This window comes from Leptonotus elevatus, chromosome 8 (genome assembly GCF_054856555.1).
Source record: "Leptonotus elevatus isolate MCC_2025b chromosome 8, RoL_Lele_1.0, whole genome shotgun sequence".
Classification (NCBI taxonomy): Eukaryota; Metazoa; Chordata; class Actinopteri; order Syngnathiformes; family Syngnathidae; genus Leptonotus; species Leptonotus elevatus.
Genome location: NC_141246.1, coordinates 6,965,787 through 6,978,142, shown reverse-complemented (window position 1 = coordinate 6,978,142; position 12,356 = coordinate 6,965,787). Strand labels below are relative to the sequence as shown.

The window sequence follows — 12,356 nt, the reverse complement described above, 5'->3', positions numbered from 1 at the left end:
ATCCTGCAGATAGATTTAGCATTTTGTCATCACAATGGCGCATTCACACCAGGTCAATTTAGAGACTTCAATTAACCTAACATGCCTGTTTTTGGAATGTAGGAGGAAGTCAGAGCACCCAGAAAAAAAACTTGCAAATATGGGGAGAACATGCAAAGTGTTGGGACCTCTCCATTGTGCGGCAAACATGTTAATTCTACTCTCGCTAATAGTAAGCATTTTTCTGCAGAAAAAATGACACCGCACGACTTGTCCACCCCTGCCTCACCAGCGCTGGACCCAGAAGAGGTTCGTTCGCGAAAGATGAACCGCAGATCAAAAGTCATCCAAGAGCTGATACAGACTGAAAAAGACTACCTCACTGACCTGGAGTTGTGCATCCAAGAGGTGGTTCAGCCTTTGAGAAACATGCAGGTGTGTTCTTGCGGATTGTAGAAACATTTAGCAGATGGGATGTGTTGCAGATATATGTAATTCAGTTCTCCCTCGTCAACAGAACATCAGATATCTGGAATTACATTCTTTCTATCCCCAATTAGCATTCCAGATACTGTATCCGAACAAACCCCATACACCATACACACGAAAGGCAAAAGTGAAGCCATTTGTCCTTCAATTTTGACTTGTCACAACTGAATTAATGATATCTATCTAATCTGGTTTTTCAAAAGATACAATTCTGTTACAAATATTTTGAATGAATTCCAACTATTCAAAGTCAAATTACCTAATAAAAGTTAAGGTTTGCAATACACAATAAGCATGTTAGAATGTTTGATAGAGCTCATAAGACTGTGCAGATGTACCTAATGTTTTGTAGTGGACAAAAAATGTTATGTGTTATGTTAGGTTGTCGATGTGGATAGTCTGTTCACCAACATGGAAACGGTGTGCGAGATATCAGCTGCACTGCTAAACAGACTTCAGGAAGCCATATCTGACCCAGATCCTGAGGCCGTTATTACAGGTACCGGTAATCTTCATCACCCGCCCCCTATTCCTCCATGCCTGAATGCTGACCATTTTATGTTAATTATACATTTTGGGAAAATGTGTTTGTTTTGAATGTAAAGGAGACATATTCATCCAGGCAAAGGCAGCTTTAGAGGATGTGTATAAGATTTACTGTTACCATCACGACGATGCCAACATGGCGCTGGAATCCTACGAAAAAGAGGAAGGATTAAAGCAACATTTCACCACGTGTGTATTAGCAATGAAGTAAGTATTACTTCCTCACAATATTCATTTCAAGCTGCAACTTCCTGATACAGTGGAAATTCTGAGGTGGAACAATACAGGATGCTGTAGGACTTCCAGTTGTGGCCTGCATTTTTCTTCACAGTGTAAAAGAGTTTCCAGGGGTGTTAATAAAAGGTCCCTGACAGTGTTTGGTTAAATATACAAAGGATAAACAATTAAAGTACTGTAGCCACTCTGCTGCAAATAACACCATTTTGAGGGTAGGTCAGCCTTTCAACTTAAATAACTTCCTGTATGTCCTCCTTTTTTTCAAAACTCCTTGGTTGAGGTGGTTCTTTCTTTTAGACAAAGTGTTGCAAAAAAAGTCGAAGAAAAATGATGTTTAATTGAGGTCCTGTGAGGTATGCTGCAAGTCTGGAACACATTGGACAGATGCCGAATTATATGTTCTCAGGGGTGTTCAACTTTTGAGGTTCCAGTAGGTTAGGAAATTAACAATATGAATGAAATCTAATGTTCAAATCTTCTATCTCCTCTTAAATTGCAGGAAACTCTACGACCAAGAGTGAGTATCCCGAAAATGACAAGGCTGAACTTGTAGACTTTTTTGGGGTTCATTTTCGATGATTGTTTTGCATCACAGAGGGAAGCCCCATCTACTGGATATGGGCTCGCTCCTCATCAAGCCAGTCCAGAGGATCATGAAGTACCCGCTGCTGCTAGGCGAGCTGTGGCAGGCCACGCCCGAAGACCACCCCGATTTCCAGCCGTTGCAGGAGGCCTTCACCGCCGTAAAGATCATAAACATCAACATCAACGAGTTCAAGAGACGCAAGGACATAGGTGAGGTGATTACGCCTACTGCAATGTGATCTTATACATTGTCCATTCTCTTCTGTTTCAGCGATGAAGTACAAGAATTCAGAGGATGAAGGAACTCTGCGCAAACTTCACAAGTTCAACATCCACTCTATTAGGAAGAAAGGTGACAGGTTTGCAGGTTATCTCAAGATCCTCACAGGTGTTGAACCACAGGTAAGAAAAACAAGCATCATCATTCACCATGGTGTACCTTCAAAATACTGCCTAGTGCCTACTCTCTTTTGGATTCTTCTCGGGGTCTTACATTTTTTGTTTTTATTTTCGCCTACAGGTCAGGGATGAAGTGTTTGACAGGGAAGAAAAGCTGTTCAGGAGCCTGGAGAAAGCTGTAAGGCAGCTGGTTAAGAATGTCCAAAGCTATCTGCAATACAGTCAGGTTGGTGAAAAGTCAAAAAATAAATTATACACCTTTTTGCTCTTCTTTGTTTCCTCATGCTTTTATGGTTGTGTCTAATTCAGGAGATGGTGTCCGTTGCTGTTAACAATGTCCACAAAATGGAGAGCATAATCAAGGACTCAAACGGCTTATCACACACTAAAAGTGATGACCCCTATGAGCATTATGTGAGTCAAAAGGTCCCAAGACAGATATCAAGTTGGATAGCTAGCTATTTAGCTAGCTGGATAGTTGACTTAATAGATGAAGTCTGTTATATCTGCTATAGCTCGCTAACATGCTAATCTCTTATTCGCTACTTGTGGTAGCAGCTCAGCAGTGTTGAAGTTTGCCTTCTATACCTCTAAAATGAGGCAGATGTCTGCAAAAAGCCATTCACACTCAACTTCTAATGTCTCACAGAAAGACAACATGGAGCGTCTGGTCCTTGCCCCACTCTCATCTCTTCAGGGCATGTTCACTGCACCACAAAAGCTCATCCAAAAACGTTATGACAAACTGCTGGATTACTGCAGTCGGCTTGAGCGCTCGTCCTTTTCTTCCTCATCCTCATCATCTACCTCGTCCTCAACCCCATGCCTGCTATCCGTAGAACTGCCCGGTCTTGCCCGGAGGGACTACGAGGCTCTCAACGCGTTGCTCGTGGAGGAGCTGCAGCGGTTCAACATGGCTGCCTATGCTATCCTCAAAAACTGTGCGTTGTACGTCGTGGCCTTGCTCAGGGGGCTGATGGAGGAAATATTGTCAGGTGCTCCCTCCATACAGCAGCTACCAGTGAGCAGCAACACCCACCAACACACACAAAAAACAGTACCTTATCAAGCATATTTATTACATTAAAATGCAAATTTGCCGCATCATTTGCAGGCTCCGTTGTCAAACATCGCTGAGGTGCAGAACAGCATTATGGATGAGCTGAACAATCTGGCGTTTGTCAAGGAGAATGCACAGAAACTAATGGAGCGGAAAGTCAGCTTCGAGAGGCAACGAGACAAGAAAATAGCGGTGAGATAAGTGGTTGCAAGAATCATTTGCAAGTAGATATTCTCGTTTTGAGGTTGGATTGCAACGCTTCCACCAATTTCTATTTTGCTTACATTGTGGAGGGTGTAGCCTCCTCTGAGTCGTCAACGAACCTAACATACAATTTTTAAACATTGAGGCTAATATAGTCTTCAATTCACCTCAACATTTCATGTGTTTCATAAATACTGAAGACAATGAGTCTTCCCATGTATACAGCCTGTTTTCATAAACAATGGCGCCAATTAGTGTCTTCTACCAACATAAGACAATTTCAAGACTTGAATTGCTGATACGTATATGTTCTCTTTAACATGAAGTGTTTCACAAGCTTACTATAATTACATGTTTTTGCACTGTGGGAGAACAAAAACAATACCACAAAGAAAAAGCCAAGAACTGACCTAGATTCAAACCGGCAACTTTCTTACTATGAGGCAACAGTCCTAACCACTCCTGGCGTTTGAGAGGTTACAACAGTTCACTTTCAAGATCGTCTGTCTGGATGTCAAGTTCAAAGTCCCTCATTTCCCCCAAAGAGTTTCACAGTTTGGTGGAAAATTCCAAGTGATAAAGATGAACACAAAGGACACCCCCAGGTGGTGATTAACTGGGGCAATTCCATGCTCCATCAGGTCTCAGCCATTTACACTTAAAAAAACTTTTTCTGTAATGTTTCAAAGTATCCCTCGACGAACTCCATCCACCTGAAGCTCCACAGTGTGCCATCTCACATACTACATACATAACTAACAACACGTGTTGCCTTCCAGACGCCGGAGGTGGATCATCAGACAGAAGAACAACGTGCCCAACTGCTGGTCGAATATCCCCAGAGTCGTCTGTACCTGCTGAAGAGGAAGTGCAATGGCTGCCAAAAGCAGGACCTCAGCCTGCTGGAGGGGGAGCTGGTGGCCTTGCTGGAGGACACAGACCCGCTGGGCAGCAGCAGCCGCTGGCTAGTTCACACCGGAGGCAAGTTTGTGCTCACACATGCACATTAGGTCACGTTATAAGGAAGGCAAGACAAATAAAGAGATCCAAAAACAGGTCTAGCCTAATACTTGAATAGGAAGAATTTACCACCTCTGTTGACCATTGAGCACATGCTCCTCTACAGATTGACCTCAATTTCACATAGACAACTTTCTCACAATGAAGTGCTCTTATGACAGTTGCCGACAGCGTTAGTCTGTCTTCTGGGGACGTGTTCCCTCGTAACACTCTACAACAAACCGGTGTGCGTTGTCAGCAGAGTTTCTTAGGAAGAGAAAGCCTCACTAGCTGCTGACAATTCCCAAACAAGGACAAACTCTATTCTGCTCTCTGGACTTTAATGTTCACTGCGACAACACCTTTTTTGAGAATGCTATACACACACAAAAAAAAAAACTACAAAAGACTTGTCTTACCCCCCTGGGATTATATGAATCCCCAGAAGTTGGGGGTGAATTTGATTGTCTCACAGTATCTTATTAATGATGTCTTTCTCTGTACGCAGAGTTAGACAGATTTTTAGCGTAGCTTGTAGCTACAACAGAACAATGAACAATTCTAAGAATATTCAAAGAGATGTAGCGTATACTCTGTCGAATGCCCATGTTCTGAACAGAATTAGAAATGTCTTGAAATGTTTTTGCATGTTGTACTAAACGCTGCATGTATTCATAATTTTCTAACGTACCACCAATTAGGTGCGCAGGGATACGTGTACTCCACGTTCTTGAAACAGTACAACCCTCTGAGAGACTCGCAAAGGGGAGGCCAGGTGGCCAAACAGCAGCAACAAAAAAAGCAGCAGCCACCCGCCATTGCCGACGAGGACTTTGACAACCTGAGCCTTTTCGTGTCGGGCAGTGGGAGCAGCAGCCTGCGGAGCTTCAGTCTCAACACAACCGACAGCAACTCCAACCTTTCAGGCCTTCAGGTTGAACTTGATACATCAGACGACCTGGAGGCTTCGTTTGATACAGACGCCCAGCAGGTACGTAATACAAACATACAATTTGCATGACAGAGTTAAAACTCTTGAGCCCGTGTAGGGAACCCTGGTCATCAAGAGCCACTGTCCTGCCTATTTAAGATGTTTCCCTTCACCAACACATCTGATTCAATGATCAGGATCGTTATCAGGCTTCCGCAGAGCTTGGTGATGAGCTGATCATTTTAATCAGCTGTGTTGAAAGAACACATCTAACAGAAAGGACAGCTGCTCTGAGGAAGGGGCGATCACATCAGCATCAGTGCTCGGGTAAAAATCTAGCAAACAGTGCCACCTACTGGTTTAATAACCATATTGAGGTCAAGGCAAGCAAAAGTCAAGGAGAGACTTTTAGGAGTTGTTTTGCTGTGCATGAAGTCGGAAAAAAAGTATAGTAAAATATTGTTGAATGTATATATTTCTGGAAGAGTGTTGTGATACTTTAGGAAGAAATGTGTCTTGGGGAAAAAAACTTTAGACAATATTTAATGAGGAGTCTAAGAGAATGGTCTACACAAATTGAAGTGAATTAAAGGGGTTGTTTTTAATGGCAGTGTCTAGGCTGTTGTCCTTTATAATTTTGGGTTATTCGGGCAGGAAAGATTATTGGGACAATGCTATGTCTAAAAAATTATAATCTATTTAAGCACCGGTGTGACAAATTAATATGCTTCTTGTCTCTTTTCACAGTACTATGCTGTATATGCATTTCAAGCCCGTTGCGACCAGGAGCTGACACTGCAGGAGTACCAGCATGTACGCATCTTGCAGTTCAATGACTTGGGCGGTAATAAGGATTGGTGGCTAGCGGAGGCTGATGGCCAGCGGGGATATGTCCCGGCCAACTATCTTGGCAGGATGTCCTATGCATAAGAGAATACATGTCCTGACTTCAGACCAACTTGCAGGGTTTCAAACTATACTTATTGTTTCACTGACCATTTCAGCGGAATGTCATCCATGTGTGCTTTGTGAAACCAAACTGTGGATCTTGTCATATTGACAGCGTGACCTAATGAAGAACGTGATAAAATGTTATAATGTAAGCTGCTGTGCTGAGAGCACTTTTACTGTTTGTATGTCAGTGTTGAGTTTAGAAGTCATATTTGTGAAGTAAAATTTTATATGAAGACATTTTTGGATGAAGTAAAGCTTGTATATGAAATAATTTATCAAAGAAGTTTAATGTGAAAAGAAATATTCTATGTGTTATTGATTATTTTGTTACATCATTATTAAACAGCCTCTATGAAAATGACTGTTGATATTTGTATTATCCCCCCCTTCCCCGATTAGATCCACTATTGTATATCACATGACTCATTGATGCCGTTCTTATGTGGAATTTTAATGACATTTGCAGGTTAAAAAAAAAACTGACACTTTATCTCGGGGCCCCATTAGTTGAGACAGAAAGAGGCACATCAAACCAGCAGCATTTACACAAGTAAGGTTCAAGTATGACAAAGTATGGTCTGTCTCCATAGACATAAGATTACAAACAACGCTCTGGCATTAGATCTGCTGAGGTTGAGAGTTTATTTTACTCTCCATCAGCCATGCTCCCACCAAGTGCCACACAGTTCAGTTCAAGTTCAGCTTGCAACAGTATGGTTTAGAAGTGAATGTGCCTTGTGTGTCTCCACTACAGTTTGTAGGTAGAATGGTAATATTGACTATCTGTAGAAGAAACAAGAGCTTTCTGTCTTTGTTTTTGTGTCCTTGATATTTCATTCCCACTACTGCGCAACAGAGGCATGTCTTTGACTCTTCGATCAATTAACGGACAGTGTGTCAAGCTGGGAAAGTGGTAACGTATGGACTGGCTATTAAGGTACTCTACAAGCATCTCAACAACTTTTACCAATGGAAAAGCTAAACATTCAGTACTGCTTATTTCTTTAGCTTTTTCTGTGCTGCTTTTTTCTTTACCAGCTGCAACCGTTTCATGGCGTTGAGCTGGGACTCTTGTGATGTTGGTGCTTTTTCCCCCAGTGGAACCTTAGACCCATTCCCATTGTTTCCATTACTTCCACCATTATTTCCACCTGTGCCACTACCTCCTGGACTTGCCTGGGAGCTGCCTGGGGAGCTTGCCCCTGACGACAAGGCGGAACCCTTCCCCTGGCTCTCGCTGCTCGATGAACGGTTAAGTGGCTGCTTGCCCAGGGTCAAGGGTGGTGGTTTCAGAGAGACCTGGCTAGAACCATTTCCATTGCCGCTGCCAGAGATCTTCGCAGCTCCGAGTCCGGACTTGGTTCCGGCTAAACCAGAAAGACCTACCGGTTTCTGGCCGGGTGGAGTAGTCATTGACTTGTTACTCCCACTTGGTCCCGAAGAACCCAATTTGGAGCTGACAGAAAGGGATGGACTCGTCTTGGCGCCAAACGCGGCCCAGCCTGTTAGGCCGCCGCCTGACGACGAGGAGTTGTTGTTGGTGGGATTGGATGATGTTGTGGAAGTCTGCAAACGATAGCATGTTAGTTGTCATCCATCCGTTTATTTTTGATACTGCATATATTTATGTGAGTGACAATAGAGGCTGGTGCTTACACCAGTCAGACACCCTGGATATGGATAGGTTGGCAGTTAATATGCAATCCTAAGCAGTGTTGGGAACGCTACTTTAAAAAAGTAATTACTTATAGTTACTAATTACTTGCTTAGAAAAAATAACTGAGTTAGTAATTTAATTACTTCATAATAAAAGTAACTAACTCGTTATCAGGCAAAGTAACCATTTTCACTACTTTAAAAAATTGTTTTATATCAAATAATTTGGACTTTTAATTTTTTTATATTATTATTATTCGATTTTTATACAAAGAATTCAAATTATGTCCAGGCTTTAAAGGGTGTTTTCATTTATTTTTGTGAATATTTATGTCACACAAATGCCTTGTCATGTCATATAATAATAATAAAAAATATTATTATTATTATTATTATTATTCGTCAGTGTGATTTGCCAAGACTGAATATTTCTTTCAACACTTTTGACATGTTTAGCACTCGTGAAATAAGAAAAAATACAATCGTTGGCACGATTAATTACACGAGGAGAGCGTGTCGCTAATCGCTATGACTTACTGGTATGGTGGTTATGGTGCTTGTGGAGTCCCGATGTTAATGGTTGTTGGTGGAACAGAATTGTCAACAAATCCCTCCACATGGCGGACGTTTTTCGGTAAATCTCTACTGTTATTTTGATTAATGTCACTCTTGTCAAAGTTGTTTTTGCTAAAATGCTAATAAGCCTTTAAGGAAGGAAGACACGTCGTCCAGAAGGAAAACACGTCCGTCACATCGTGACACTCTTCCCGCGGCACCTCCAAAATAAAAGTCACTATACATTTCAGCAGGTCCGACAGTGCCTCTAACTGTGCACAAATGAAATTTTCAGAGCTAGTCACCCCACAACGTCTCGTAAGATTACTTCGAGCCTTGAAACTAATAGATAAATTGTAACCAACGCATTTCTCATACAATAACGATGTTTCAAATATGGGGAGAATAATTAGTTAGATTAGTCTGTTTATGAAGAAAAAAACACGGACTTACCTAACGCCGTTAAGTTTAAACACCGTTTTTCCCAACACTGATCCTAAGGCAACTGCACAAGAGTCAGCTATGTGAAGTTGTGGACTCTAAACTGCCAATGGCAGCCGTTTTGACACAATCAAGAAACATTTACATGATAAGCACGTACCTTCACTTCCGTCCGTTTGAAAGCCTGAAAGGTGCTAGTGGTGTCCAGTTTGGTTTTTAGTTCTGTCTTTTTCACCAGAGTGTCCTTTATAACAACCGGTGCTGACGAGGCGGACGCTGGGGAGGGCTTCTGTGGAGGCTTTTGGGCCTAGTACAAACAACCAATAGATACATCATAATTACGCCAAAATTGAACCCACCAGGAATTGGTTGGTTGGTACAAATTTGTGGCTGCGCTGCAGTAGAATGGATGTTACTGACCATACGCTTCATTTGTCTGGTGCAGCGAGCACAATACCACACGAGCCTGGGGTCGTTGACTTCTTTGTCTGTCACTTGGGGCTTGTGGCAATCCTGATGATACAAGTTATGGCACTCTTGGCACTCAACCAGCTGGTTTCCCATTGACACTGTCATTTGTCTTTGGTGGGAAAAAAGACAATTCAATACCAGTGATTGTCCTCCTATTCACTAATTCACTATGACCAAGGAGTAATGAGCGTTATTACAAGATGGCACCTACAGTACACATAAACTAAGGGTGGAAATGTTCGCTTCAACAGTCAATTTACACATACAACACACATCAATAAAACATTTATTTGTCATTTGTGTGGCGTCTTCACAAAATTTGATTTTTAATAACAATACAAAAATCTGAATTAGAATCTTAATCGCCACTGCATGACTGCAATATCCACAATTAATACAAGCAATGTTAAGAATGAGCACGTACCTGCAAACCACGCACGCCAGACCCATCTCCATGGCAAAGTCGTCAGCGTTGGTTTCGTCATAGTCGTTGATGTTAGGTAGAAGGTCTTTGCTCGTCTGCACGGTAACTGGTGACGAGCGATCCTGCTTCTCTAAACGGGGCTTTTTTGGTGGGTCCACATCACCAAAGTCAACCCTAACCTGTTCATCATGAGGATCCCAGGAACAAGATATTCATTTTGGTGCATATTTGTGACAATGCCGCCCCACTTTTTTTTTTTTTTTTACCAATGAGTTTATTGTTCAAATATTTACTTTCCAACTCAAATTGGTGTAAAGTCAAGCATTGAGCAATCTTTGATATTGACTGTCCTCATTGGGATTGTAGGTGAGCTGGAGCCTATCCCAGCTGACTCTGGGTGAGAGGCGGGTACACCCTGAATTGGTTGCCAGTCAATTACAGGGAATATATGGAGAAACAACCATTCATTCACACATATACATCCATATGCAATTTTGAGTCTTAATTTAACCAAACAGCTTTTTTTAAAGGAAACTGAAGTACCAACAGAATTGTTTGTTTGACTTTTTCAAAGTCAAATTTAAGCACTTTTTACATAATTGTTAAGCAGACTATAAGCAATTTTTCAACCTAAAAAGTTCAATTCAAGTTCTAGAATTTGAAGAATTAAAAGCACCTGTAAGTAGCAGGGTTGGACAAAGATTGAAAATACTGCATAATACCTTGGACAGAGATTTATAATTTAATCTGTATAGGACAAGCACTTCGGAAGAGTTATGGAACATGTTGTGCTGTACTATCTATCGTAAACACTGTAGAAAGTGTACAGTACATTGACATTATTCATACCTTCTCAGAAGATCTCCTATCCGTGTCCTTCTTGCTCTTTTCAGTGCTGGATTTACTGCCCGTGCTGGAGGATGAGGAGCTGGACAAGGATTTGGAGTCCTGCTTGCTGTAGCTAAGTTTTGACATGGACCCCTTGGACACCTCCAGATCCTGAAGATGCACAAAATAATGTATTTGTCTCTCCAGTGTCCAGAGACTTCAGCATATCTTACAAGGCCTCCATTCAGGGAGCATCAAAGGAATAACTTTTTCTTTGGCCCCTTATTGAAAAAGGAACAGTATCAAATTGTTGTTCACGAAACTATACACAGCAGAATGTTACGTGATGAGGACTAACAACTGACAACATCTGCTATTGTGAATATTTGTAAGAAAATCACTTCTTGGCCATTAATTTAAACTAATCAAATGGAACTGTGTGGACTTTAAATTAAAGCTTTGGGATCATCATCGTTTCATTTGATTGTATATTTAGGGTTTAAACTATTAATACAGACGGAGTCCAGGTCCCTACACTTGAGATTATGAGGCGTTGACAGTGAGCTATGTCATAAAATATATACTCATATCCACACTAGTTTTCTTCTTGGAAGTAATGCCCCTGGAGTCTAAAACACTATTCCATCTTTTTCTGCCATGCATTCTGCACTCCTGCCATCTTGATGTCATCTTCATCTTCAAAATGGGTCCCCTTGATTACCCCCTTGAGCTTGGGAAAAAGGAAAAACAAACAAATCACACAGAGTTGGGTGAGTAGGGCGTGTGCTCCAGCATGACGATATTCTTCTCAGCTAGGAACTGTCAGATGATCAGGGCATTGTGAGCGGGTGCATTTTTCTGGTATAAAGGTCAGGACGTGGCCTGTCACAACTCTCATTCATTTTTGCGAAGAGAGCTGTTTGATCGTCTGGCCCACATTGACGAGGAAAACTTGTAGTTTGATATGAAATATGTCTTTTGTGACACCAGTCCTGGGCACTTCTCAGACACAACTCCTATGATGACATTAGTTTTACAAATTCTAAAAAACGGATTTTCAATAACCACATACTTTTTGTACCAAGCGATAGGACGTGTCGCTCCCTCTGGATAGGGACTCGTCGAGGAGGGCTTTAAGCTTCTCAGCAGAATCTTTGCTTTTGGAGTGCAGGTAACTCAGACCTTTTAGGAAGATGGGATCTAGCTCCAGACTGACAGGTCCAGCCATGGCTTATACTGAAGACAAAGTATTAATTCCAACAGTTAGCAACAAAGCTGGCATCAAGTGGGACAGTAACCATTCATGACTACATTACAATACTATTCATCATAGTCTTGAGAATGTGATGTAGAGTTCACAGCACCAACTAGCAACTAGCTCTGTAGTGACCCCACAATGGCTAACGTTCGTAACAAAGATAAGAAGGCTACAAATGTACAATTCTCAATTCAGCCATATTACCTGACGTCTACTCCCAAGTAGAAACCCGTCGGCTACACAAGTGAGGCAGTAAAATGACGTTAAAGCAACTTATTGTACCTAGGCGGAAGCTTCTTCTTCCGAAAATTTGCCGGTGCCCAATCTAAACATGTCCGAC

At 41.7% G+C, this 12,356-nt stretch overlaps 2 protein-coding genes across 3 annotated transcripts in view; one reads left to right on the top strand and one right to left on the bottom strand.

Moving 5' to 3' along the window:
• The window catches only part of arhgef38 (Rho guanine nucleotide exchange factor (GEF) 38), a 12,861-nt gene extending 5,817 nt beyond the window's left edge, over positions 1-7,044 (top strand). The window contains exons 2-14 of the mRNA XM_086083669.1: positions 230-414; positions 850-967; positions 1,074-1,221; positions 1,751-1,768; positions 1,847-2,046; positions 2,108-2,238; positions 2,357-2,461; positions 2,545-2,649; positions 2,885-3,256; positions 3,350-3,487; positions 4,279-4,480; positions 5,200-5,489; positions 6,177-7,044. Coding sequence (XP_085939795.1) covers positions 230-414; positions 850-967; positions 1,074-1,221; positions 1,751-1,768; positions 1,847-2,046; positions 2,108-2,238; positions 2,357-2,461; positions 2,545-2,649; positions 2,885-3,256; positions 3,350-3,487; positions 4,279-4,480; positions 5,200-5,489; positions 6,177-6,359 — 2,195 coding nt within the window. The 3' untranslated portion in view covers positions 6,360-7,044. The remainder of the gene's footprint in view (positions 1-229; positions 415-849; positions 968-1,073; positions 1,222-1,750; positions 1,769-1,846; positions 2,047-2,107; positions 2,239-2,356; positions 2,462-2,544; positions 2,650-2,884; positions 3,257-3,349; positions 3,488-4,278; positions 4,481-5,199; positions 5,490-6,176) is intronic.
• ints12 (integrator complex subunit 12) lies at positions 6,814-12,356 on the bottom strand. 2 transcript variants are annotated; one of them, XM_086083672.1, is made up of 7 exons: positions 12,299-12,356; positions 11,831-11,994; positions 10,780-10,929; positions 9,931-10,109; positions 9,456-9,615; positions 9,196-9,342; positions 6,814-7,949 (listed from the first exon to the last, which is right to left on the bottom strand). In XM_086083672.1, the coding sequence occupies exons 2-7, from the start codon at positions 11,984-11,986 to the stop codon at positions 7,380-7,382; spliced, it is 1,362 nt and encodes a 453-aa protein (XP_085939798.1). In that variant the 5' UTR covers positions 11,987-11,994; positions 12,299-12,356; the 3' UTR covers positions 6,814-7,379. The 2 variants fall into 2 exon arrangements, with proteins under 2 accessions (XP_085939798.1, XP_085939797.1); XM_086083671.1 differs by having other exon boundaries at positions 12,221-12,354.

Excerpts from the sequence above, each read along its gene's own strand:
- ints12 (XM_086083672.1), bottom strand. The coding sequence starts at position 11,986 with ATGGCTGGACCTGTCAGTCTGGAGCTAGATCCCATCTTCCTAAAAGGT. Across the intron at positions 10,110-10,779 it reads ATAGGAGATCTTCTGAGAAG|GTTAGGGTTGACTTTGGTGA; the intron begins GTATGAATAATG and ends CATGATGAACAG. Across the intron at positions 9,343-9,455 it reads CCAGACAAATGAAGCGTATG|GCCCAAAAGCCTCCACAGAA; the intron begins GTCAGTAACATC and ends TGTTTGTACTAG.